The 24,224-nt window shown below is 35.9% G+C and overlaps 1 protein-coding gene across 3 annotated transcripts in view; it reads left to right on the forward strand.

The window, feature by feature from the left end:
- The first annotated feature begins 839 nt into the window (after positions 1 to 839).
- The window catches only part of RGS7BP (regulator of G protein signaling 7 binding protein), a 117,554-nt gene continuing 94,169 nt past the window's right edge, over positions 840 to 24,224 (forward strand). Inside the window, exons 1-2 of one of the 3 annotated variants that reach the window (XM_031965535.1) lie at positions 840 to 1,715; positions 2,809 to 2,975. In XM_031965535.1, the coding sequence (XP_031821395.1) occupies positions 1,551 to 1,715; positions 2,809 to 2,975 (332 nt within the window). In that variant the 5' untranslated portion in view covers positions 840 to 1,550. The remainder of the gene's footprint in view (positions 1,716 to 2,808; positions 2,976 to 24,224) is intronic. The other 2 variants (XM_031965521.1, XM_031965529.1) reach the window with 2 other exon arrangements.

Consider the following 24,224-nt stretch of genomic DNA (forward strand, 5'->3'; position numbering starts at 1 on the left):
ATTAGTATTAATTTTGCCACAGCCAAAGAAAATTGCTAGATTAGCCCTGATTCTGATCCAGTCTCATTCCCCATTCCATAATCCAGGGCACTTGACCTTGTCTCTTCCCCTCTCTCTACCATGACTTCAGGCTCCTTTCCCTCCAGGACAACTTTTGCATAAATAGGCTCTATCATACCTACAATTCTCCCTTACTGCTCTATTTACTGACCTCTGACTCTTGGTTAGATACTTTCCCACAAAGCAAAAGAGGCGGCTGTTACAGGGAACTGCTGATTTACTTTCACTGTCTGACAGCCTGTTAAAAGAATCTCACAGCTTTTCTGAGACTCAAAGCCAACTCCAGGAACGTTAACAAGCTGGAGGAAGCAAGTGGTGTTAAAGTAAGGGACCCTTGTGTGACAGGATCACATTTGTAACCTTCTACTTCACCTGACACTGTAACCGCTACACATAATAGAAAGAATATGGGAAAGAAATCGTCTATTTTCATACATCCGAGTCAAAGTATGGGTAATTCTGTACAGATAGATCTTCTGTTTGAGACGTAAAACTTTTTTAACCTCCCTCCCTTTCTCCGTCCCTTCCCCCATTTGAGCTGTTAACCCACGGACTCAAGAAGAGGGAGAGGGCCTCTGATCAACACTAGTTAAGCTTAAATCCATACGTGTTTAGGTCCCAGCATGTGGTAATATGCTTCGCTCTGATGACACTTTTCGTTTCTAATAATAGAGAAGATGAAGTAATATTTGCAATTGATGTTCCTGAGCATTTGATTGGATAAGTGCATAAACTGTAGGGGGGGTTGGATTGATGGATCGCATTAGTATTCCTGTCCTATCAATGGGCTAGGTTGCTAACAACGTCAGTCTGCCAGATTCCCTGCGTCTACCAGTCCCACCACGGGTCCATTTGGGATCCTCAAACAGAACATCCCTTAGAGACGGGATCCAGGCAAGCCATTAAGATAGAGCCCGTGGCCCGCTCGGAGGACAGACGGTCCTCAGGTCTGGGAAAGGGGGGAGGGAGGGAAGGAGGCTGAAGAAGCAAGCGCGGCTGCGGGAAGACACAAAAGCTGGAGCGACTCTTCTCCCCCCACCCCCCTCCCCTCCACCCCCCGCTTCCGCCCCTCAACCCTTGCAGCTCAGGCTTTGAAAGCTGATTCCCCGTTCTGAATGGAAACTCTGAAGTGCCAGGCACCTTCGTCCTTGCCTCGCCTCCAGGTCCATGCCGAGAGGAAGGCTCAGCGATCTGCCCGCGCCAAGCTGCCCCTGCAGGGGCTGAGATGCTGCTGAAGCCAACTTGATATCCTCCGTCCGCGCCCGTAGTGGGAGCGATGCTGCAAAGCACAGCGCCCGCTCGCTCAGCTCTCCTTCAAGCTGAAGGTTATCAGCCGCCCCGGCCGTCGCTGCTGCTGTGAGCGCCCAAGGAGAGGGACTCTGGCCGCCTCCTTGGCCGCGGTCCTCGGCGCGGTGAGGGAATAGCTCTGGCCGCGCCAGCTGGGGATCCGGGCAGCCCAGCCGCAGCTTCGGCTTGGTGGATGTGTCTGCATGAGTTCTGCACCGAATGGGCGCAAAAAGCGCCCGGGCCGCTCCACTCGCTCCTCGATCTTTCAGATCAGCAAGCCGACGCTGCCGAGCGGGGACTGTGAGCGCAGGGGCAGCGGCTCCGAGAGCGCCCACAAGACTCAGAGAGCCCTGGACGACTGCAAGATGGTGGGTAAAAACAAAAGCTTTTTTTTTTTTTTTTCGGGGGAGGGGGGTTGGGGAGTCATGTATTTTGATCATTTGCTTTAGTGCCACTCCCCCCTCGGTTTGTCTATTCTGATCACGTGCAGTTGCACTATTTTTAAAACTGCAGTCCCCCCCGCCCCCACCCCCACCCGGCTCCAATTCGGGTTGACATTCGAGTGGTCTTGGTTCAAAGGGGAAAGTGCTAGGACACCACCACAGGGTCTTGAGGGGGCCAGTAAGCGCCCGATGGTTTGTAGTTTCTCTCCCTCCTGAGAATGATGATTGCAAAGGAGATGGTGAATTAGATTTCTGAAAGGAGAAAGGAGGAGATTAAAAAAGGGGGGGGGAAGAAAAGAGTGGGGGGACCCAAACAGATAACAGTGTGCTTGCTGCAGAAAGGAGGCTGATTCCAGTGCAGTAATGAATGTAATGATTTTCCGCTTGTGATGCCCCCAAACAATCCAGCCTTTGGAAAGCAGTGGTGGGCCTGGCTGAAGAAGGGTAAGCAGCTTGGCAGTCACTCACTTGACAAAGTGTTTTCTGAAAAAAAGACAAGACAAGAGTGACCTTTTTGTTGTAATCTCATAGTAACTTGAGAGATTGCCAACCTTGATCCAATAAGAGTGGTGAGCATGGGGATGGAAATCATTAGGATCTGGTTTGAAAGGCAGACTTTGAAGAGAGAAGAGCTAAATTAGGACACCTTGTCAAATCTCTCTTCAAAGTCCTGAGGGCTTAACCCCTGACATAAGTTGCTCTCCAGATATATTGTTGCTGTTTAAAAACTGAATCAGTAGAAGGTAGAAGGAAGTAGTAGTCTTATTTCCCTTGACACCATCTAAAATACACACCTGTCTAGTAGGGGGGTGGGGGTGGAGGAAAGACTAGTAATGTTTATCTCCAAGGTTCTGAGCAGTTCATTATATAAAATGTTTAGGTATCTGAAAAAATTCATTTTCTGCCCAATTTCTGGAATGGGTTACTTGGAAAGCAGGCCTCTGTTCACATGTATTGGAGTATGAAACTCTCTGCCTATTTTATTGTGATTCATAAAAGTAACTTGCCTTTATTCCAGCTTGTCCAAGAATTCAATACCCAAGTGGCCCTGTATCGAGAGTTAGTCATTTCTATTGGGGATGTCTCAGTCAACTGTCCATCTCTAAGGGCGGAAATGCACAAGACCCGAACCAAAGGCTGTGAGATGGCCCGGCAGGCCCATCAAAAACTTGCTGCAATCTCAGGGTAGGACCTCTTAATCTTTTTATAACTTGTGTGTAAATGAAACATGAATGCTTAGGGTATTGCCTGGTTATTGACCTGTTTATTCAGCTCTACAATTTTTAGATATCCTAAAATTTGGAGTTCTTAAAAAAAAAAAAAAAAAAGAGAGACCATGTGCTAATCACAGTTTGAAGACTTTGTTGCTCCTACATACATATTTTAGGAACAAGAAGTAGTAGTTAGGTAGATCTTTACAAGATGTCTATAAAAGCAGGAAGAGAGATCTTTTCAAGATGAAGTGTCAATTGGCTTGTTAGATAAGAAAATGTGGAAATGAAAGGGAATAAAAGCTTTTTTTGTTGTTCTTGTTGCATGGCTAGTCATTAGGATGTAATTGAATGTGGATTCTGGAGGCTGATTTTATCATCTTCTCAATGCACAAAAAGAACCAGGCTTTTTCAATAGAAACGGAAATCTCTACTAAGTTTCAGAATTATTGAAAGATTAAAACTATTCACAAAATGCCATTTAGGTGAATTTCTATGGCTCACTTAGAAAGAACACTCTTAAACTGTCTGAAATAGGAATCACTCATCTTAGTGTAAGGATTGGCAAAGAAAGTTAAAATATGAAAAGTGACTTTTTAAAGTTTGAGGAAACATTCATCAAACTCAAATTAACTTTTTCCCCTTATTTTTCTTATCACATTGATTGTTTGCCAAGCTGACTTATTTGATACTTCAAAAAATCCTTGATTATTCCTGGTTTGGCATTTTCTTCATTCTGATTGAATCTCTACCATACCTTTATGAGGTGCTATGCCCCCCCCCCAAAAAAAAAAAAAGAAAAGAAAAAGAAAGGAAAAGAAGGAAGGAAGGAAAAGAAAGAAAGAAAGAAAGAGGAAGGGAGGGAGGGAGAGAGAAGGAAGGAAGGAAGAGAAAGAAAGAAGAAAAAAAAGAAAGTTAGTTTATACTCTGGTGGCCTTCATGCCAGTAAACTTAGTTAGAAAGGTCCTTGGATAAAAGATATACATCTTATGGTTGAACTCAAACTAGAAGCTTTTGCATCTTGGTAGAACTTGCCTGAATTTAACCCCCCAATCTTTTAAGTGGGCAAATGTTAGCTCCATACCACACTGAAGTATTGAAGTAGGACATTAGAAAGATTTATCTAAAGTAATGAAAACTTCCCCCCTACACATCCATTCCCCATCTACTCTCTGAATCCCTCAGCAAGAGAATATCACTAAAATGCTGAGATGGCATGATATTTACATTGACAATTTTCTAAAAGATGAATTTCAGTTATGATTTAATGACAGATATGGAAAATCAATTGAACTTACCCACATATGCTGCAAATTGAATAGCTATTATGCATCTATCTCATTTGTTCTTTTTTTCTTGCAATGATTTTTAATATCAATTTCATTGCAGCATCTGTCTAATATGCTGCCTTCTCTTCTATGACACCAACATTTTAGTGCAGTCCCTCATCATCTCATGCTACTGATAAATCTGTCTGCTTCAAGTCTCTCCCCATTCTAGTCTCTCCTCCCATCAATCACTAAAGTGACTTTCCTAAACCAAAAATCTGATTGCATGTAACTTCCCCAATAAATTCCAGTGACTTCTATTGACTGTAGGATCAAATACAAAGCCTTTCATAGCCCATGCCCCCACCTCCCAACCCCCCTGCACCTTTTTACACCTTATTTCCTGAAATGCATTCTTTACTCTGGTGACATTGACTTCCTTGCTATTCCACCAAGACACTTCATCTGTCACCTCCATGCATTCTTTTTGGTTGTCCCCCATGTTTGGAATCTCTTTCTCCTTCTTTCTGTCCACAGAACATCTAGCTTCCTTGTAAGGCACAACTAAAATATTAGCTCCTTCAAGAACTCTTCCTTAATTCCTCTTAATTTTAATCTTTCCTCATTTAATTATTTCCTATTTATCTTGCATTTAACTCACTTTGCATGTTGTCTCCTCCATTACATTATAAGCTCCTTGAGGGCAAGGACTATTTTTTGCCCCTTTATGGATCCGTGAACTTAGCACAGAGGTTAGCATATAGTGAGTGCTTTACACATGTTTAGTGATTGATTGATTGAATACCAGTACACCAAATAGTAGTTATTAATGTATAAAAATTAGAAAATTCCATGTTACTTATCTTGATAAGTAACTTGATTAATATCTTGATAAGATAATTAATTTGCTTATGACAAAAATGTATTTCAATACATATGATAAAGATACAGTGTGTTCTCTTGAGAGATTAAGCAGATTGCAAGCCTATTTTCACTAGCAGTGATATCTGCTGGTCTTTTACTATGTACTGGAAACACCCCAGGAATATCAATGACAATGGAGGAGGAAAGGAATTAAATGCCTAGAGAACTCAGGGAAGGAAGGTGATACCCAATAAGACCCTTAACTAACCAAAAAAGAAAAAAAGAAAAAAAATAGCAAGGAGATGAATGTAGATTGAGAAACTGAATTTGAAGAAAAGTAGACTATAGAAAAGTCACCTGGGGCAGCAACATGATAGGAAGAAGCAGAGTTATCATTTAGAGTTAGGAGGAATCAGGCTTTGGCAAGCAGGCATGTGAAAGTATGGAGCTAAGGACTATAAAGGCTTTGCATTCTGGGGTAAGCAGGAATTCTGTAGTTTGGAGACATAAGCTACAGAGACCCAAGTTGATAGGCGAAGTTCTAGTTTACTGGGAACTTTCTATACTGATGGAAACATAGATTCAGTTTAAAAAAATCTCCATTGTAGTTCAGAACCAAAGAATTGCACCATAGGGTCACATAATCTCTTTGTGGTTCAGCAGTTGAAGGGGCAACACCAGAATTTAGACATATACTTTACAGTGTTGATTGAGATTTGGGACTGAACTGAATGAGAGAGACAGACATGGCAACAGAAATAGAAAGTAAAAGACAGAGCAGGACAGAAAATTTAAATCAGTCAATTTTATAAATGGTTTACAACTCAATAACATGCAAGCTTGATTAGCAGGAATCTGATACTTCTTATTCCCCTAAAGATTTCATTTATTTATGCTCTCTTGGTTAATTAACCACATTAACTGAAGGTTGACCATACACATGGTCCACAATTCTCTTAAGACTCATAGAATCATATATGGAAAATCTTTAAGACTTCTCCAAAGAAAAGCCATTACCAGGGGATATTTTGTACAATTTTTGGCTCTTTAAAATAAGAATAATTATTTATTAAGTTTAACCTTGTTTGTGAAGAAAAAGGCAAAGAATTCCATTTTAGTATTTTTCTTAAAAACTATTTGGATGCCATTAATATAGTCTGTCACCTTCCTTTCCACCCCATCACACAGTAAAATTCTGCTGATATTGCTTATATATATATGTGAGTCCCTTCTTCCAAATTCAAAGTATCAATGAGAAGTGGGACTATGGAGATATTTTAAGTTTGAATCAGGAAAGAGATTAAAGAATGGGAAAGGTTCTTAGTAGAACTTAGTAGAGGAATAAAAAAAGATAATAGGTGAGGGAAGGGGAAGGAACAAGGTTGGGATAAAAGCATGGTTTGAAGCACTGAAATGAAGAAACTGCATCTTCTAATCTCTGATTAACCCAAATTACTGCTTATCTCTAACTGATTCACTGATTGTGGGACCAGAAGAGATGGAGTTTTGTATTAGGGTAGACACAGGGTAAGGGTAAAGATAGGGAGGTTAAGAGGAATGAGAGAGATAAAAGAGTTGGAAAACATGGGCAGAGTGAGCCAGGATTATTTGCATACATAAAAGAGTGGGGGGCATGGAAGAAGCATTAAAATGCAGATCAAGAAGCCTGCATTTTAGCCACTGTATATCACAAGTAGTTTGTTGTGTGAACAACAATGAACTTCATTGTGATTGTGTGAACTTCAATGGATCTTAGTTTCCTTGTTTCCTTGAGGACACTGGACTTGATAACTCTGTTGCTCTTGCAGCTATGAATTAGAGTAAACAAAAGCACTACAATGAGTAAAGAGATGACCAGAAAAGGGGGAAAAACACTTATATCATGTATGTGGCATGATATGCCACGTATTTGATCTTGGTGTAATTTATAAAATAAGGTTATCTCCTTAAGCCCTTATGAGTTTTCCCACTTACAAGGATAGAGGGTTCCCCCCAAACCCTGAAACTTCTTTTTCTGATCTTGTTTACATTTACTTAAACCAGGAATTTAGGCAAGGGATGCTGAATTAGGCCAGATAATGTCACATAGTCAAAACAAAAAACCTTCACCCACTTAGATTGGTTTAATTAATTTCTTAAAGCTCTCTAATTTTGACTTACTCGAATAAAAAGGGGAGTGCAAGATGGTACCTATGGAGGTCAGTCCATTTGTCCACAAGTATGTGTTAAATGTCTACTGTGTGCAATTGCAGTGCTAAGTGCTGTAATTATAAGGAAAAGTAAAAGAGAGTCCTTGTTCTCAAGTTGCTTATAGGCTCTTGGTAGTACTCTCCCAGTAAATCATTATCTTTTCATTAAGTACAAAACTAGAAACTTGTGAGCTGTTGATCTGAACTTACTCCTTTACTACATCTCTGCAATGTGTGATGAGTATAAGACAAATGAGTATAACCCAACAGCTGTCTTCTGCCATCATTTTGCAATAGTACCTTTAGGCCTCTACTTGAAAGGTATGAGGCAGTTGCCTGGATCTAGAATCGTAGGATTTTATTATTGAAAGGGATATGATTAGTTACCTAAGAAAACCCACTCACTTTTAGAGGTATTAACTAAGATCTTTAAGAGAAGTGACTTGACCAAAGTAAAATGTGAGTTCCAAATCTAAATCTACTTCCAGTTTTAAGTATTTTACTTGTCTGGCTCAGGTATAACAAATTAGGAAGACAGATTAGTTAAAAGACTTTTTGGTTTTGCTTTTTTAAAACTCATAGGATCATCTAGAGAGATCATCTAGTCTAATCCTCTTATTTTACAGATGAAAAAAACTGAATCCCAGAGTCTTAGTCACTCAACTAAGGTTGTGCAGGTAATAAATGGCATATTTGGGCTTTATACTCAGGCCTTGAAACTCCAGATGCAGCATATTTCCCACCATACCATGGTGCCTTTCATCATCCAAAAAAAAAAAAAGGCACATTAAACAAATATTTTGTCAGCCTAGCAGAATACTTTTTCTTGTAACAGGAGCTCAGTAAGTATTTGTTGAACAAGCAAATGAATTAATTGAACCCTTGCTTTAGATTGATTGCTTCATCTTGTTCTTCAGCTATTGTTCTAGGGAAGATTCTACTGGGAAGTTTCCTGATTGGCCATTAATGATAGTAGAGCTATAAGTGTTGCTCAGACCTCTCTGTTATGGATAGTGGTGGGGCAACAGATTGGATCACATTCATATCTACCTCTGCATTTGGTAGTAATGGTGATGACTCAGTTTTCTCAGTTTTCTTTCTTTCTTTCTTTTTTTAACCTTCAGACGGGACAATCCTCCAGTGAACAATGGCAGTTTGTACTGTTCCTTTGGGATTTGTTGGCATATTTACTATGCCTTCTTTTTAATTCTGTGTTCCCTTGGCCTTAAGGTTTTCTATTTTAGCCTTTCTTTAATACCTTGCAAACAAAGAAAGTGAAAGAGTGGGAAGTCCTGTCTGGTTATTCCTGGGTTTTTTGGAGGGTAGGGTGGGGTTTGGATAAATATCACAGGATAAGTACAATTTGAAAATATTTACTTTGTGTAGATTCATCCTGGAATATTTTCAGAGATTATGTGAAATTTATATGACTTTTTCTGGTTAACTCATTGACAGTGATGTGTAGAACCATTTGAACATAGTTTGATGAATTGAGGAAAATTCAATTGTTTATCAAATGGTGAAGAATAGAAAGGTATGAAAAATAAATATAGAACATAAAAATAATCAGATTCCCATGACAGCTTGTTATAATGACATTACAACTAATAATAATGACTAGAATTTCTTTAGTATTTTAAGGGTTGAAATACACTTTACATATATGATCCCACTTGATCCTTGCAGCCCTGTGAGGTAAATACTATTATTATCCTCATTTTTCAAGTGAGGAAATGGGGGCTTAGAGAGCTTACATGACTTACCTAATTACACAAGTCTGATGATCACAAATGATCATTTAATCTTAAAACATATTCCCAGTCAAACACACTCATATGACTATCTCCTTCATTTAGGGTTCTACCTCTAGTGCACATCTTTTTTTTTTTTTTTTTTAAATAAATAATCCTTTACTATCTTAGATGTTTCATGAATTTGGGACCTATCTTCTGCTGATCAGAGAAAATTCTCCACCCCTATTTACTAGACAAATGAGGTGGAACATAAATTGGAGACACAGCTATTTCCTTTCTTCTGTTTGTTGTTGTTCAATTGTTTTTCAGTAACTGAACTCTCTCTGTGTTCAAATCTCTATGATCCCGTTTGGGGTTTTCTTGATAAAGATCTTAGATTTCTTATGGATGAGGAAACTGAGGCAAACAGAGTTAAATGACTTGCTTGGGTCATACACCTCATAAGTGTCTGAGGCCAGATTTGAACTTAGGAAGATGAGCCTAACACCAGAGCCAGCACTCTGTCCATTATACCACCTATTTGCCCTTCTTATGTTTAGCAAAGCCAATAATTGTGCCTCAGGCTTATACTTTTGATAATGTTGGGGCAGCTGGTTAGCTGTATATCTATATCTCCATCCATTTCCAATATCTGCTACTTCCTAACCAGTCATGATATATATAGTATCTAAATCCTAAATCCCACCTTGCCTTCAAGGACTAGTTCAGATGCCATGATCTCTGGGAAATCTTCCCTTTAGTGGAAAATGATTTTTTAATATGCATCTCATTGTAAATTCACCTTATATCTTATAGGCAATTTTGTATCTATACTATATGCTTTATAAGAACAAAATTATAGTCAGTGGTGTGCTGGTAACTAAGTGTTTAATAATCTTTTAAAAATGCATATATAAATATATGTTTATTATAAATATTAATGATCTAAAGGATGTCTTATCCACAATTTATTTGTAAATACTAAAAATATATTATAGTTTTAATTTAAATTATGTATAGTCAATTAGTTCTTATAGAATGCTTTTATTGATTTTTTTGGCCAATTTCTATATCTGTGATGACTTATAGTTGACATTCAACCATGAGTTGCCTCACAATCTATTAATTCTCTCCCCTACCAAAAAAATTGTCATCCAATCTGATATCTGACCTGCTGTTAAATGATTTCTCATTCTTACATAAATTCTATTCATTTAAAAAAAAACATTTCAACACTAGATGTAACAGATCAAGTACTAGAATTACAATTTGAACTTGGGTTCAAATTCCTATTCTGACATTTATTATCTCTGTGATTATGAAAAAATTTCTGATTCTCAGATTCTTTACTTTAGAGGTGAATATAATAAAAATTATCTACTTGTAGAGTTGTTGGAAGCAAAGTACTTTATAAACTTCAGTGTCAGATAAATGTAAGTTAATTTTTTTTATTTTCACCTAATAATTCTCATATAATAGGTCTTCAATAATATCTGATGACCCACTGACTGCCTGAATGAATGAATGACATCATTCATTCACCAACTTTAAAACATCTGCTTTGGATTTTTTTCTCCCTGGATAATGGTATGTTTGCACAGAGCCATTCAATTCAGTTAAACTTTTATTAAGCACTTATTGGATTCAAGACATTGCATTAGATGCCAGGGATTCAGAACAGAAATAAAAATAGTTCCACTCATAAGAAGCATTGTACTGGAGAGAAACTATGTGCAGAGGTAAATAAGAACAAAATAATATGAAGAGGAAGAGAGCAAAACTGTGGAGAAAAGGGAAGATTTGATAGAAAAGCCAGATGACAACAGAACTGAGCCATGAAGAAAACGGAAGATTATAACAGGGACAGTAAGGAAGTTTTGCATTCCAAGTCTGAAAAACATTAGGAGATGGTATTCCAAGTACAAGGAATTGGTCAAAGAGACTAGTTTGGCTATACACATTTCGTAGGGGAAATGAGTTGGAAAGATAGACTGTTCTGTAATTTGCAAGGTTTTAAATACTATATGCAGGAGTTTACTTTTTGCCCCTGATATAATGGGGAACCCGTGAAGAAGATTCTTGAGCAGGGAAAAACCATGGTCAGACTTGTAATTTAGGAAGAATATTTTGGCAACTGTGGCTGCCAATTAGGAGGCTATTACAAGAGTGTAGATGAGAGGTGATAAAAGCTTTCACTCTGGTGGGGGCTGTGTAAATGGGGAGAAATGAATGTGTAAAAGACAAGTGGAAGTAGAATGGACAAGATTTGGTGAATAATTTTTATGTGAAGGAGAGGAAGAATATAAAGAGTCATGATGCATAGCTATCCTTTCTTTTTCAATAGTAATTAGCTAGTAATTTAATTAAGATTAGAAATTCAATCCCAGAAGAGATTTATGTAGGAATCATGTTGGTGTGGAGGTAAGAATTCAGCAGATAAAATTAGTAATATAGGTGTGATTATTATTTGATTATCCATAACCATTATTGTCTCTCCTTCAGAGGACCATGGCATGACATCAGGGAAGTGATGCTGTGGCATTCAAATGAATTAGATTTAAATTAGAATGGGCTATGCAGTCACCAACATTACTTTCTTCTCCAAAGCCATCTGAATACAGTGGCCAGATATGGATCAGTATGACTGGAGATGGCCCATATACTATAGTATATAGCTAGAGGCAAGAAATATCTCCAACCAGGTTCAAGTATAAATGCATCTTTAGTATCTAAATAGGGCCAGGTATGGTAGGAAATCTGTCGTATTACCTAACATTGCCTACTGAAGCATTATCCTTTTCTTTTCTGAACAGATCTAATTATTATAACTTTGTTAGACCTTTTTACTTTTTAATATAAGTCTCATTTATAGAGAATATTATAGCTAAAATGAATTGTAGGGAAAGTCATCGTTCCTAGCTTATTTATTTATTCCAGTTATTTATAAGAAATAATGCCTTTCCACAGACTTTGGTAAGAAATGAAATTGGTTTAAATTTGATACAATTTCTATTGCATTTTGGTTATTAATTTTTCTGGTTTGAAATTCTAAATGAACTGTTTCTTTTTGAGTTTTTAAGGAAAATATCCCAGGCATAAGAGTCCCATTTTCAGAATCAATTTATTACATGGTATATAGGCAAATTTTCTTCAGAATAAAAAGAATCACATTATTAGAAATTTTTTTACAATTAAAAAATTTTAAATTAAATATAAAATGAGAAAGAAAAAATAATTGCCTTGAATAAAGCAATCCACAAGAGAAGATTCAATATAAAATATTAAATTTTCATTTCAAGAAAACATATATAATAAACATTACCCATTGTTTTCAAAACTATCCATCTTTTTTTGGCTTCCTCTTGATTTTCTTTTTTTCTCTTCTGTGCACTTTTTATTTTATTTTTTCCCTTCTCACCACCCTAAAGAAGGCTACAATTAAGCATGGATATAAATATACATATATATAGATATAAAATATAGATAGATTATATAGATATCTATAGACATACACATATATATACACTCAAACACATATGTATAAGACCTATACTATGCTTATTTCTAACTATCATCTCTTTCTCTGAAGGTAGACAGCATCTTCCTTCATAGGTTCAAGTCTTCTCATGTTTTTCTAAATCAGCCAATTATCATTTCCTATAAGACATTATTCCAACCCAATCACATCCTATTTGAGAGATTGTCTATGAAAAATTTTTTTCTTCTTCAATATTCTGCATTCCTTCAATTCTTGGCTACATAGATTTTATTTATACAAGAAAATCTTAATTTAAAATAATCAAATTTTCAAAAATATTCTCCCTTATTATATAGTTTAAGATCTGATAATACTGAATCTACTTTATTTACATCTTTTTTGTTTGAATTTCTTGATCTTTTGCTCTTCCAAATGAGCTTTGTTTTTTTTTTTCTAATTTGATAAAATATTTTTTTAAATAATTTAATTGAGATAACATTGGATAAATAGAATATCTAAGTAAGACTGTCATTTTTAGAATTATGTTGGCTTTACTTACACATGAACAATAAATATTACTTCAATTATTTATATCTGAGTTTATTTGTATAAAAAGTTTTTTATATTTATATACATAATAGAATTTTAGAATTCTACAATTACAGGGGACCTCAGAGGTAATTCTAACCACTTCCTGAAGCCTGTCTATAGCATCTCTTATAAGTGATGGTAAATTTTTATTTTTCCATGGTACGTAACAAATAGTAGATACATAATAAATAATAATTGATTTACTAATTAGCTTCTGCAATAATAGCTCCATTAGCAGGGGAATTTACTTCCTACAAAAAGAGCTGATCCCATGCTTGGATAGCTCTGGTTGTTAGGAAATTCTTCCGTATATCAGACTTACATTTGCTTTCTAATCATAAAATAAGTATTAGTTCTTTCTTGTCTACAGAACAACCAGTCAGGTATACTTAGCTGTGTTCAAGGATTTGCATGAGAGAAGCACTTTAGAAGCTTTCATTCATTCAATAACTAAAAAGATGCATTAGTTACCTGTTCCATGCTAAACACCATGCTAATTCTTGAAGATATACAAACCCAGTTCTCAAGGAGTTTATAGAGTATTTTTTTAAAAAAAGTCTATGTACATTTGATTATAATGAAAATATTAACCATGACCCTATAAAATGAGATAGCTTATATTGTATTCTTAAAAGGCTATATAATTGTAACCAAGGCTTGGTACCAGACTGGTTCCATAAATGTCTATGGTACAATGGAAAGAGCTCTCTAATCATAAAACATGAATTCAAGTTCAATTTTTGATTCTTTATGATATCTTTATGACTTTAATTCATTTAATTTCCCTGGATTGTAATTTTCTTATTTATAATGTAAAATAGATGACAGAATGACTCCTGAGGTCTTTTTATTGCCTTATGAGTTATTATTATTTTTTGAAAATTTGAAGGCCCTCATAATAGAGTTGGAACCAGGAAGACCTGGTTTCAAATCTAGAATCTTATTACTATTGAATATGTGACCTTGACCTAGGCATTTGATCTTTTCCTAGGCCAGAGGTGTCAAAAACACAGCCTAAAAAACTCCCTATTAAAGCCTAAATTGAATTAAGATGGGGAAATTGACAAAAAGAATTAAATTAAGTTAGAATGCAATACAACATAGATAATATTAATTTGTGGGTTTCCAAGTTAATATATATAAAGAGTTAGGTGACTCAGTAAATAGAACACTGGGCCTGAAGTCAAAAAAAAACCTGAGTTCAAATTCAGCCTCAGACAGTCACTACTTATGTGACCTCTTAACCTATGTTTGCCTTAATCTACTGGAAAAGAAAATGGCACATCACTCCAGTGGGTTTTGCTGTAATACAAAAAAAATCGAATTCTGCCAAAGTATTTGTTCTGCTGTGCCATTTGTTTCATTTTTATGAAAAATAAGAATGTGTTGTGAAAAAATAACTTTTAGAAAGTGTATTTGAGTGCACAGGTTCTTATAAGAGCATGTGCAAGCACACAAGTGAAACTCACATAGAGGTTCTTGTAGTTCTTTGAGACAATAAGTTTGTATTCATAAAGTGGCTGCCTTTGCCTGTTAATAGAAGAGCCAATGTAGCAGTGTAACAAGCAGGAACTAAAATATTGTCATGATAATAACAATTGACATTTTAGTAATGTTCACAAATTAAACAAAAACAAAAAAGGGAAATAGGTAGTCCATGTATTGTTATCCCCATTTTATAGCTGAGGAACTGAGGATAAAGATGAGTCTAGATTCACAAATATCTGACTACATATCCTGATTCTTACACTTGGTAGTGGTGTGACAATGAACAAGTCATTTCACCTCTCTTAGGCCATGTTTGGACAGTTTTGATTATTGGGGAAATTCTTCCCTATATTGAGCTTCAGTCTGCCTTCCAGTGACTGCTATCCCTATTGTTTTTTCTAGAAGCCTCACAAAGTCTTGTCCTTTATTCACAAAACAACCCTTCAAATATATTACCTATATGACAAACTTGCCATGAGGAAAATGTTTTGGAAACTTTAATTCATTCAATGAATAGTAAATTACATTAATTTCTTATTATATGTTAGGCACTGTGCTAGTTCCCAGGAATATAGAGAACAAAATTAATGAATCCTTGTCCTCAAGGAGCTTATATCATGTGGCCTCCAGGATCTCTAAAACTACAGGTTATAGGTTTGTGTTACAGGGGGTTCTGGCAGTGAAATCATGGGATCTTCACATAATGACATACAACTGAGAAAACTAAGGCTGTGATAGGTGAAGTAATGTGAACAAGCTCATGCTCCTGTCAAATGTCTGAAATATAATGACCTCAAGGCTCTTGATTCCCAAGACTAACACATTTTTCATGTGATCTTTTTGAGAATACAGAAAAGTGATCAATAAATAAACTGACTTTAGGAGTATATTCTCTCTTTTTCTATTTCCCTCTGTGTATATATTACACCCACATCCCCCCACCTCTCCATCCCCTACATATATATATATATATATATAGTCAAATTATAAAGAGAGAGTATTTGGTATCCTTATTCTCCCATACAAACATCATTTGTGATTGCTCCTTCTCCTTTGACATCTGTATCTAATAAGTTACCAAATCCTATAGATTCCATAAGCAATCAAGAATAAGCATTTGTTATGTGTGGGACACTGTCTAGACAAAGGAGAAAACAAAACTTATCTTTTACCCAGAACAACCCCCTTCCTGATTTTCCTTTTTCTGTTGGAATTTCTGTTATCTTTCCAGTCACCCAGGTTCACAAGTTCAGAATAATCTTCAACTTTTCACTCTTCCTTCATTCCCTTTATCCAATCAGTTGATTGGTATATTCTACCTTAATGCCAATTCTCCCATACATCTCCTCTCCATTCACTCTGATTCAGGCCCTCATTATATCAAGTAGTCCTTGCTTTGATGAGAAAAGGGAGTAATAAAATAGAGAATTGAGAATGTTTTTTTTTTTTTTTTTTTTTGTGCAATTAGTAAAGTATAAGAAAGAATAAGATATTTTATTCAGGGACTAGAATCATCCATAGACACTAGTTAGGCTTATGAATTCAAAATATGCATGCCTTCATTTCTCTTCCTATCACCACTAAACTCCTTTCAGTTTTTTTTTTTATCATGTCACGCTTCAATTATATTACATTTGCTAATTCCCTTGCCTAGACTCTCCTCCAATATATTACTGTATAATGTCACTAGATTCACCTTGTTGAAGTCATACTGCTTACTATATACCTTACATTCACAATGATCAAATCCACCATTACTAATTTTCCTCCTTCCTGGAATCTACAGCTTTCAAGACTTTGATGCTCTGGGGTAGGAGTGAGAGGTGTAAAGGGATGCTGTTTCTTAAATCCTGGAAAGCCTTAAATCCTCCATGCCTGAGGCTTAAGGCTCTAGGTTTTGGTTTTCTCTGCCTTTTATTTCTTGGTCATGTGAATGATGAATCATTCCAAACTGACTGTGGGACAGAAACATATTCCATTCAAGCCTCTTTTCTCTTATAAAGATCTATACAGAGAGCTGGGGGCAAATCTGTAAACTGTATGAGAAGTTAATTTATTTCCCTTCCCTAAGTGATGATTCTTAATAAGTGGGTCATTTTACATTTCCATTCTTGATCTCCCTATTTGCATTGCTGTTATCCTCTTAGGCTGCAAATTCCCATTTGTCCCAGTATTAAAGAACAAAGTATTTCCTCACCAAAACTATTTTAGACATAAGAAAAAAACCAAGAAGATAAAAAGAGAAGCTTATACTTAAAATATAAACATGTCATATTGTTTTTCATGGCCTCATTAAAATAGATTGTCTCCTTTGGGGGTAAAATGACAAGAACATTTAGGATTAATTATAAGAGGTTTTATACCCATAAATGAAGACTAAAGACAGAAAAATTGAGATGGGTGTGAAGAAGACACAGCTAAGTTGACAATCAATCTAACCATTTCCAGGGTTGTTCTCTTGTTTTGGTTTTTAAGTGATAATTTATTTCTCACCTTGGGCAGAGGGAGGAGAAGGTGAGAGGGGGAAACAGCATCATATAAATAGAATGAGTTTGAAGAGCTTCAGTTAAATTCCACAGCTGTGATTATACATGGAGTCCCTTATAAGGCTCATAGATAATACATATAGAAAAGAAGGGAGTTAGAGACTATTTAAAATACATTCTTTAAGAGGTTAAATGATTTATCTATGCTCACTAAGAAACATCAGAGATAGAGTTTGTAATTCAGGTGTTCTTCCTCCACAGGTACTATAGACACATCCCACCTCATCACATTGTCTAACTTAGGTATTCACCTACAGTTAGAGTCCACCAGACATGGATCAGCCCACTACAAGGGACATTGTATTGATGATGTCATTCCAACAAAGGATATTTCCAAAATGTTATCATAGATCTTAAGGTTTTCATAGAGCAGTATGAAGATACATAGTTTCAGTGACATCTTTGGAACTTGATGGAAGTTTAACTACACTCTCCAAAGACACATAATTGTTTATCTATGTAGGCAAAAGATGGACATGATCAAGCAACAGATAGAGCAAGAGAAACCAAGAGATAGCTCCTATTAATTATCCTGTTTTTCTTTCAGATGCCCAAAATACTGTACACACAGCTCTTTCTTGGAAAGGGGAGATATAGGAGAAAGAGTTGAGGATATTTCTTTTTTAATTTCTTATTTACAAAACACAAGAATGTCTTTTGTAAAATTTTACTAGGGCATCAGAGTCGGTTACAGATATTAGTGGACTCATTAATTATTTGATAAGTTGAGCTGTGTTCCATTCTAGCATCCTTCCTTTGATACACTCTGTTCCAGAAACATTTCTTTCCTTGTCTTTTCAATAAGGGTAGATTTCCTATCTCTTGAGGATGATTTAAGTATGTTTCTCTTTAGAGTTTCTGTTCTATTAGATAATCTTCTGAATTTCTTACAGATTATAATTCTATAATATTTCCCAGTATGCTCATTCTTCTTAGCATTGCCCACCCTCACTTTCTCAATCAAACCAAAAACATTATTGAAAGAATTGGTTTCTAGAAATCTGTAGAAGGTAGGCTTTAGTAATTTATCAATTGCTCAGTAGATACGAATAGAAGGAAATAAAACTGAATGAAATGAAGTAAGATGGGATATAATAGGATAAGATGGGATGAAATGGCATAGGATGAGGTGAAAGAGGAGAGAATATTATAAAGGTAGAATCATCAGGAACTGGCAGATAATCAGATAAGGAGAAGGGAGAATCAATCAACTAGCATTTATTAAGTGCCTACTATGTATCAGCCACTGGACTAAGTATTAAAAGGTTAAGGAAAGCTCCTAGATTGCAAACGAGGGTGACTTAGTGGCTTCAACAAAAAAGTCAAGTTAGGAGGAGGGTTATGTTTAGGGAAATGAAAATATGTTCAATTTTAGGTATATTGAATTTGAGATACTTATGGGACATTTAGGTGGAGCTGTCCAGTACAATGACTAGATTTTTTTGACTCTCAGTCAAGGAGGTTCTTTTCATTATTTCCATGGAAATGTGGCAGAAGACAGAATCCAAAGCAAGAGATGAGCTGGTTCAGTTGACAAAACCTCTACTCAGGAAAGTTCAATGTGTTTATTTAGTGTGGCAAAAAAGGTTTCTCATAGGTGTTGTGCCACTGTTTTGGTGATAACTTGTGAATGAAAATTCTATTATTCATAGTGAAAGAAGAACTTAGCTAAGGATAGTATGAGAGTCCTTCCATGTGCTCTAGGAAGTACATTTGGATCCCTTCTATGGGCCCAGAATTTTGAAAACAACCTTTACTATACAAAATATGTGTGCATTAGGAGAGAGAAACATGAAGGCCCTTCTAATAAAAAATCCCAGTTTCAGAAATAGTTTCTTTTCTTTTTTTTTTTTTAACCTTCTCAGTCTTCTTATCCTTTATTTGTTTCTCTGTTTATTTGTGCTATCTCTTGCACTCATTTCTGTTCCGACTTTTCCCCTCCCTCCCTCCACCCCTTTCCCTAGATAGCAGGCAGTCCTATACATGTTAAATATATCACAGTATATCCTAGATACAATATATGTATGCAGAACTGAACAGTTCTCTTGCTGCACAGGAAGAGTTGAATTCAGAAGGTAAAAATAACCCAGGAAGAAAAACAAAAATGCAAACAGTTTACATTCATTTCCCAGTATTCTTTCTTTGGGTGTAGCTGCTTCTGTCTATCCTTGATCAATTGAAACTGAGTTAGATCTTCTCTTTGTCGAAGAAATCCACTTCCATTAGAATACATCCTCGTACAGTATCATTGAAGTATATAATGATCTCCTGGTTCTGCTCATTTCACTTAGCATCAGTTCATGTAAGTCTCTCCAAGCCTCTCTGTATTCATCCTGCTGGTCATTTCCTACAGAACAATAATATTCCATAACACATTTACCCAACTATTCTCCAATTGATGGGCATCCCCTCAATTTCCAGTTTCTGGCCACTACCAACAGGGCTGCCACAAACAATTTGGCACATGTGAGTCCGTTTCCCTTCTTTAGGATCTCTTTGGGATATAAGCCCAGTAGTAACACTGCTAGATCAAAAGGTATGCACAGTTTGATAACTTTTTGGGCGTAATTCCAGATTGCTCTCCAGAATGGTTGGATTCATTCACAACTCCACCAACAATGCATCAGTGTTCCAGTTTTCGCGCATCCCCTCCAACATTCATCATTATTTTTTCCTGTCATCTTAGCCAATCTGATAGGTGTGTAGTGATATCTCAGAGTTGTCTTAATTTGCATTTCTCTGATCAATAGTGATTTGGAACACTTTCATATGAGTGGAAATAGTTTCAATTTCGTCATCTGAAAATTGTCTGTTCATATCTTTTGACCAATTATCAAATGGAGAATGGCTTGATTTCTTATAAATTAGAGTCAATTCTATATATATTTTGGAAACGAGGTCTTTATCAGAACCTTTAACTGTGAAAATGTTTTTCCAGTTTGTTGCTTCCCTTCTAATCTTGTTTGCATTAGTTTTGTTTGTACAAAGGCTTTTTAATTTGATATAATCAAAATTTTCTATTTTGGATCAATAATGATCTCTAGTTCATTTTTGGTTACAAATTTCTTCTTCCTCCACAAGTCTGAGAGGTATATTATCCCTACGTTCCTTTAATTTATTTATAATCTCGTTCTTTATGCCTAAATCATGGACCCATTTTGATCTTATCTTGGTATATGGTGTTAAGTGTGGGTCCATGCAGAAATACAGTTTCTAGAAGAATAGGATTATTTTCCCCTCAGTGAGACAAAGGGTATGGGAGGAAATAATGTAGAGAAAAGTCAGGCAAGGCTACTATATCCTCTCTATGAAGGAGATGCACCCAGGAAGAAACCAGTGGAATGTTTTTTCATCTTGAATAGAATATAGGAAAGATATTTCTTTACTCTATGAATTTTTTTAGAGTGTGAAAAAATTACTCCATCAGTATGAGTGCTGTTGAATATTTGTTAGTGAGCTAACATCTCTTTTCATTATAGGTCATAAAAACTACCAGAGCTCCATACCACTATACAAAACTATTGTTGTTGGATTATTCATATCATTTTTTGGTTTTAATTTATTAGAGTCTAGTTTTGGTTTTCTAAGGATGAAAACAGTTTTAGCTCACAAATTATATTCAGAGTCAAAGTGATTTTTAATTAATTATTTTACACATTTTAACAATTGGATAATTTACAGGATTAATTAAACAGCTAGGTGTCTTAGTGGATAGAGTGCCATTCTCAGTGTCAGGAACACTTGTCCTCCTGAGTTCAAATCTGGCCTCAGACATGTACTAGCTATGTGATTCTGGGCAAGTCACTTAACCCTGTTGCTTCAGGTTCCTTATTTATAAAATGAGCTGCAAAAGAAATTTCAAACCACTGTAGTACCTTTGCCAAGAAACCCTCATGACTGAAATGACTGAACAACAGCAGAATTAATTATTCCATTATATTTGTGAAAAATTCAAATATTTGTCTAATACAAATATATTTACTGTTCATACAGGAAATTTGGTATATTGGTAAGAACATAGTCAAAAGATTTGATTTCACCTCAGATCTTGCCACTTTTCTACCTATATGACTGGACAAGTCACTGAATCTCTTTGAGTTTTAATTTCTTTATTTTAAAATCAAAAAATCGGAAAAAAATTATTTGTGAAATTCCTTCAAGTTCTAAAATCTTATGAATTCTATGATTTCTGGATCATAAATCCAGGAACCAGAAGCAATTCATTGTTTTCAGAACTGTTAGGCTATATTTCATTGCAACGAAATTTCTATAAAAGCCTCTTTCTTTGCACTTTGTAAATACCTAGTCCCTAGTGCCTGGGAAAGAAATTGCTTATTTATCTGCACCAGGTAGAATTAACTAACTTCTTAATGGCAAAAGACACTAAAAGAGAGAGCACATGGAAGATCCTTCATAGGAGGAAGAAAAAAGGTGGTAGAGAAGAAACAATAGATCTCATGTTTACTCTTACTACTCACCAATTGCTGTTTGGGAGTTTGGATGCTAACCAGAGCTAGTTGGATAGAAAGGAAAAAAGAGAAAAGAAGAGCAGCTTAAGTAATCATGAACTGGATTGAGGAGGAAGAACAATGTACCTCTGATTTGGATGTGTAGACGATATTTGCACATTGATTGTTCCCTCCCCCAAGCATTTATTAAACACCTACTATTTGCTAAGTACTACGTATACTTTACAATTTTTGTATCATTTTATCCTCACAAAAATCTTAGGAAATAGATGCTATTATGATTCCCATTCTACAGATGAAGAAACAAAGGGAAACAGTGATTAAGTGACTTTCCCAGGGTCACAGAGCTAATAAATGCCTGAGACTGGATTCAAATTCACATTTTTCTGACTTTAAGCCCCCTGCTCTATTTTGTCACTTAGTAGAGTTTTCAAGTTAGGAAAGGGTCTCTACATTTATGGCTATTTGTAATTGAATTTTAACTATAACTTGCCAAATGACACAAATTCTAACATTCTGAAATTGGACCATAACAAAATGACCTACTCAGAAATATATTAAATGTACAAAACTTGATTGCAGATGATTAGCCAGTCCTGAAGGCTGAACTTTCTTTTATTTGCCATGGGAACCCTCTTTAAACATATAGCAGTGCAGCAAAAAGAGGGATAAAATCAAGGTCAAAGGACCCAAACTGAAATTCCAAATCTCAGTTTCCTCAATGTACAATGTACAATGAGAAAGTTGGACCAAGATGAACTTGGAGAATTCTTTAAACTCTTGATCTATTACCCTATGAACTTAAGGAACCCATATTGCTTTAAAGTTTGTAAAGAAAAGGTAACCTTTGCCCTTTCATCAAGAAATTGAATCCTCTTATTTTTTTTTATTATTTTGTATTATAGCTTTTTATATACAAAACATATGTATTGGTAATTTTTCAACATTGACCCTTGCAAAACCTTCTGTTCCAACTTTTCCCTTCCTTTCCTCCACCCCCTTCCCCTAGATGGCAAGTAGTCCAATACATGCTAAATATGTTAAAATATATGTTAAATCCAATATATATATATATACACATATTTATACAGTTATCTTGTTGCACAAGAAAGATTGAATTTAGAAAGAAGGTAAAAATAACCTGAGAAGAAAAAATAAAAATGCAAGCAAACAATAACAGAAAGAGTGGAAATGTTTTGTTGTGTCCATACTCATTTCCCAGAGTTCTTTCGCTGGATGTAGCTGGTTCAATTCATTACTGCTCTATTGAAACTGATTTGGTTCATCTCATTGTTGAAGAAGGCCATGTCCATCAGAATTGATCATCATATAGTGTTGTTGTTGAAGTATATGATGTCCTGGTGCTGCTCATTTCATTCAGCATCAGTTCATGTAAGTCTCTCCAGGCCTTTCTGACATCTTGCTGATTGTTTCTTACAGAACAATAATATTCCATAATATTCATATACCACAGTTTACCCAACATTTTTGCAAATACAACCCTCTTATTTCTTAAGAAGACTTTCTTATTTGTTCACATATTGTTAGCTATCTGCTATTAGCTGGGCTTAGTGGGGAGGCAAATGGCCTGGAAGGTGTACAGCTGTAAGGCTTGTGTCAGGCTGCATGTTGAATACTGAAAATGCTTATTTCAGCTTTCTCTAAATTAGATTCAACTGAAGAATTAAAGGGTAATCATTTAATTTTGTATTTCATTGTTTACATCATTTAGCAGCTGCTTAGAAAACAGATTCTAGTAGGGTCATGCTAAAAGAGGACATTGTATAGACAGTACTTTGCAAGTGCCAACCAGCTGGAAAGTGTTAGATCCATTTTTAACTGTTCTTTTGGCCATAAGCTTGTGACTGCATTCATCCAGGTCAACATTCTCTCTCTCTCTCTCTCTCTCTCTCTCTCTCTCTCTCTCTCTCTCTCACACACACACACACACACACACCTAAATAAGCATTTGATTTTTGATACTTAATTAATATGGATTCTAAGACTCCAGATAAACTCTAGCTATACACTAGGCAAGCTTCAGTGGTTCTAATTAGAACAGTACCAGCTTTCCAGCAAAAATTCATTTTGTAACAGATCTAGCAGTTGTGGCATTTCTTTTAGTGAGAAAAATAGAATCGTGAATGTCTGGACCAAACTAGACTTACCAAGTCCATGTGTGAAGGGAATATTATGAAATGTCTCAGTTCTGGGTAAGAATTCCAAAGTGAACATGTCTGAATAAATATGTCCTAAACTCAGAACTTCCTGACTCCCAGCTCAATGCTCCATCCACTATGTAATCATTATCTTTCTTGCAAATATTAGTTATTGTTATTATTTATTTACTAGATCTGTGACTTTTTCAATGTAGGGAGCTGCTGGGGCAGCATTGCCTTAACCACTGCAGAACCACCCACCAGGACAAGTGACTTGCTCACACACAGCTAGTACCTGTTAGGAGTGACTCTTGATATTTCTGATTGCAAGACTGGATCTCTACTATACCAAAGCTTCTTAAACTGTGGGTCACAACTCCATATGGAATCTCATAATTGAATGTGAGTCATGAAATTATGATTATCAGTAAATATTTG

This window comes from Sarcophilus harrisii, chromosome 1 (assembly GCF_902635505.1).
Source record: "Sarcophilus harrisii chromosome 1, mSarHar1.11, whole genome shotgun sequence".
NCBI lineage: Eukaryota > Metazoa > Chordata > Mammalia > Dasyuromorphia > Dasyuridae > Sarcophilus > Sarcophilus harrisii.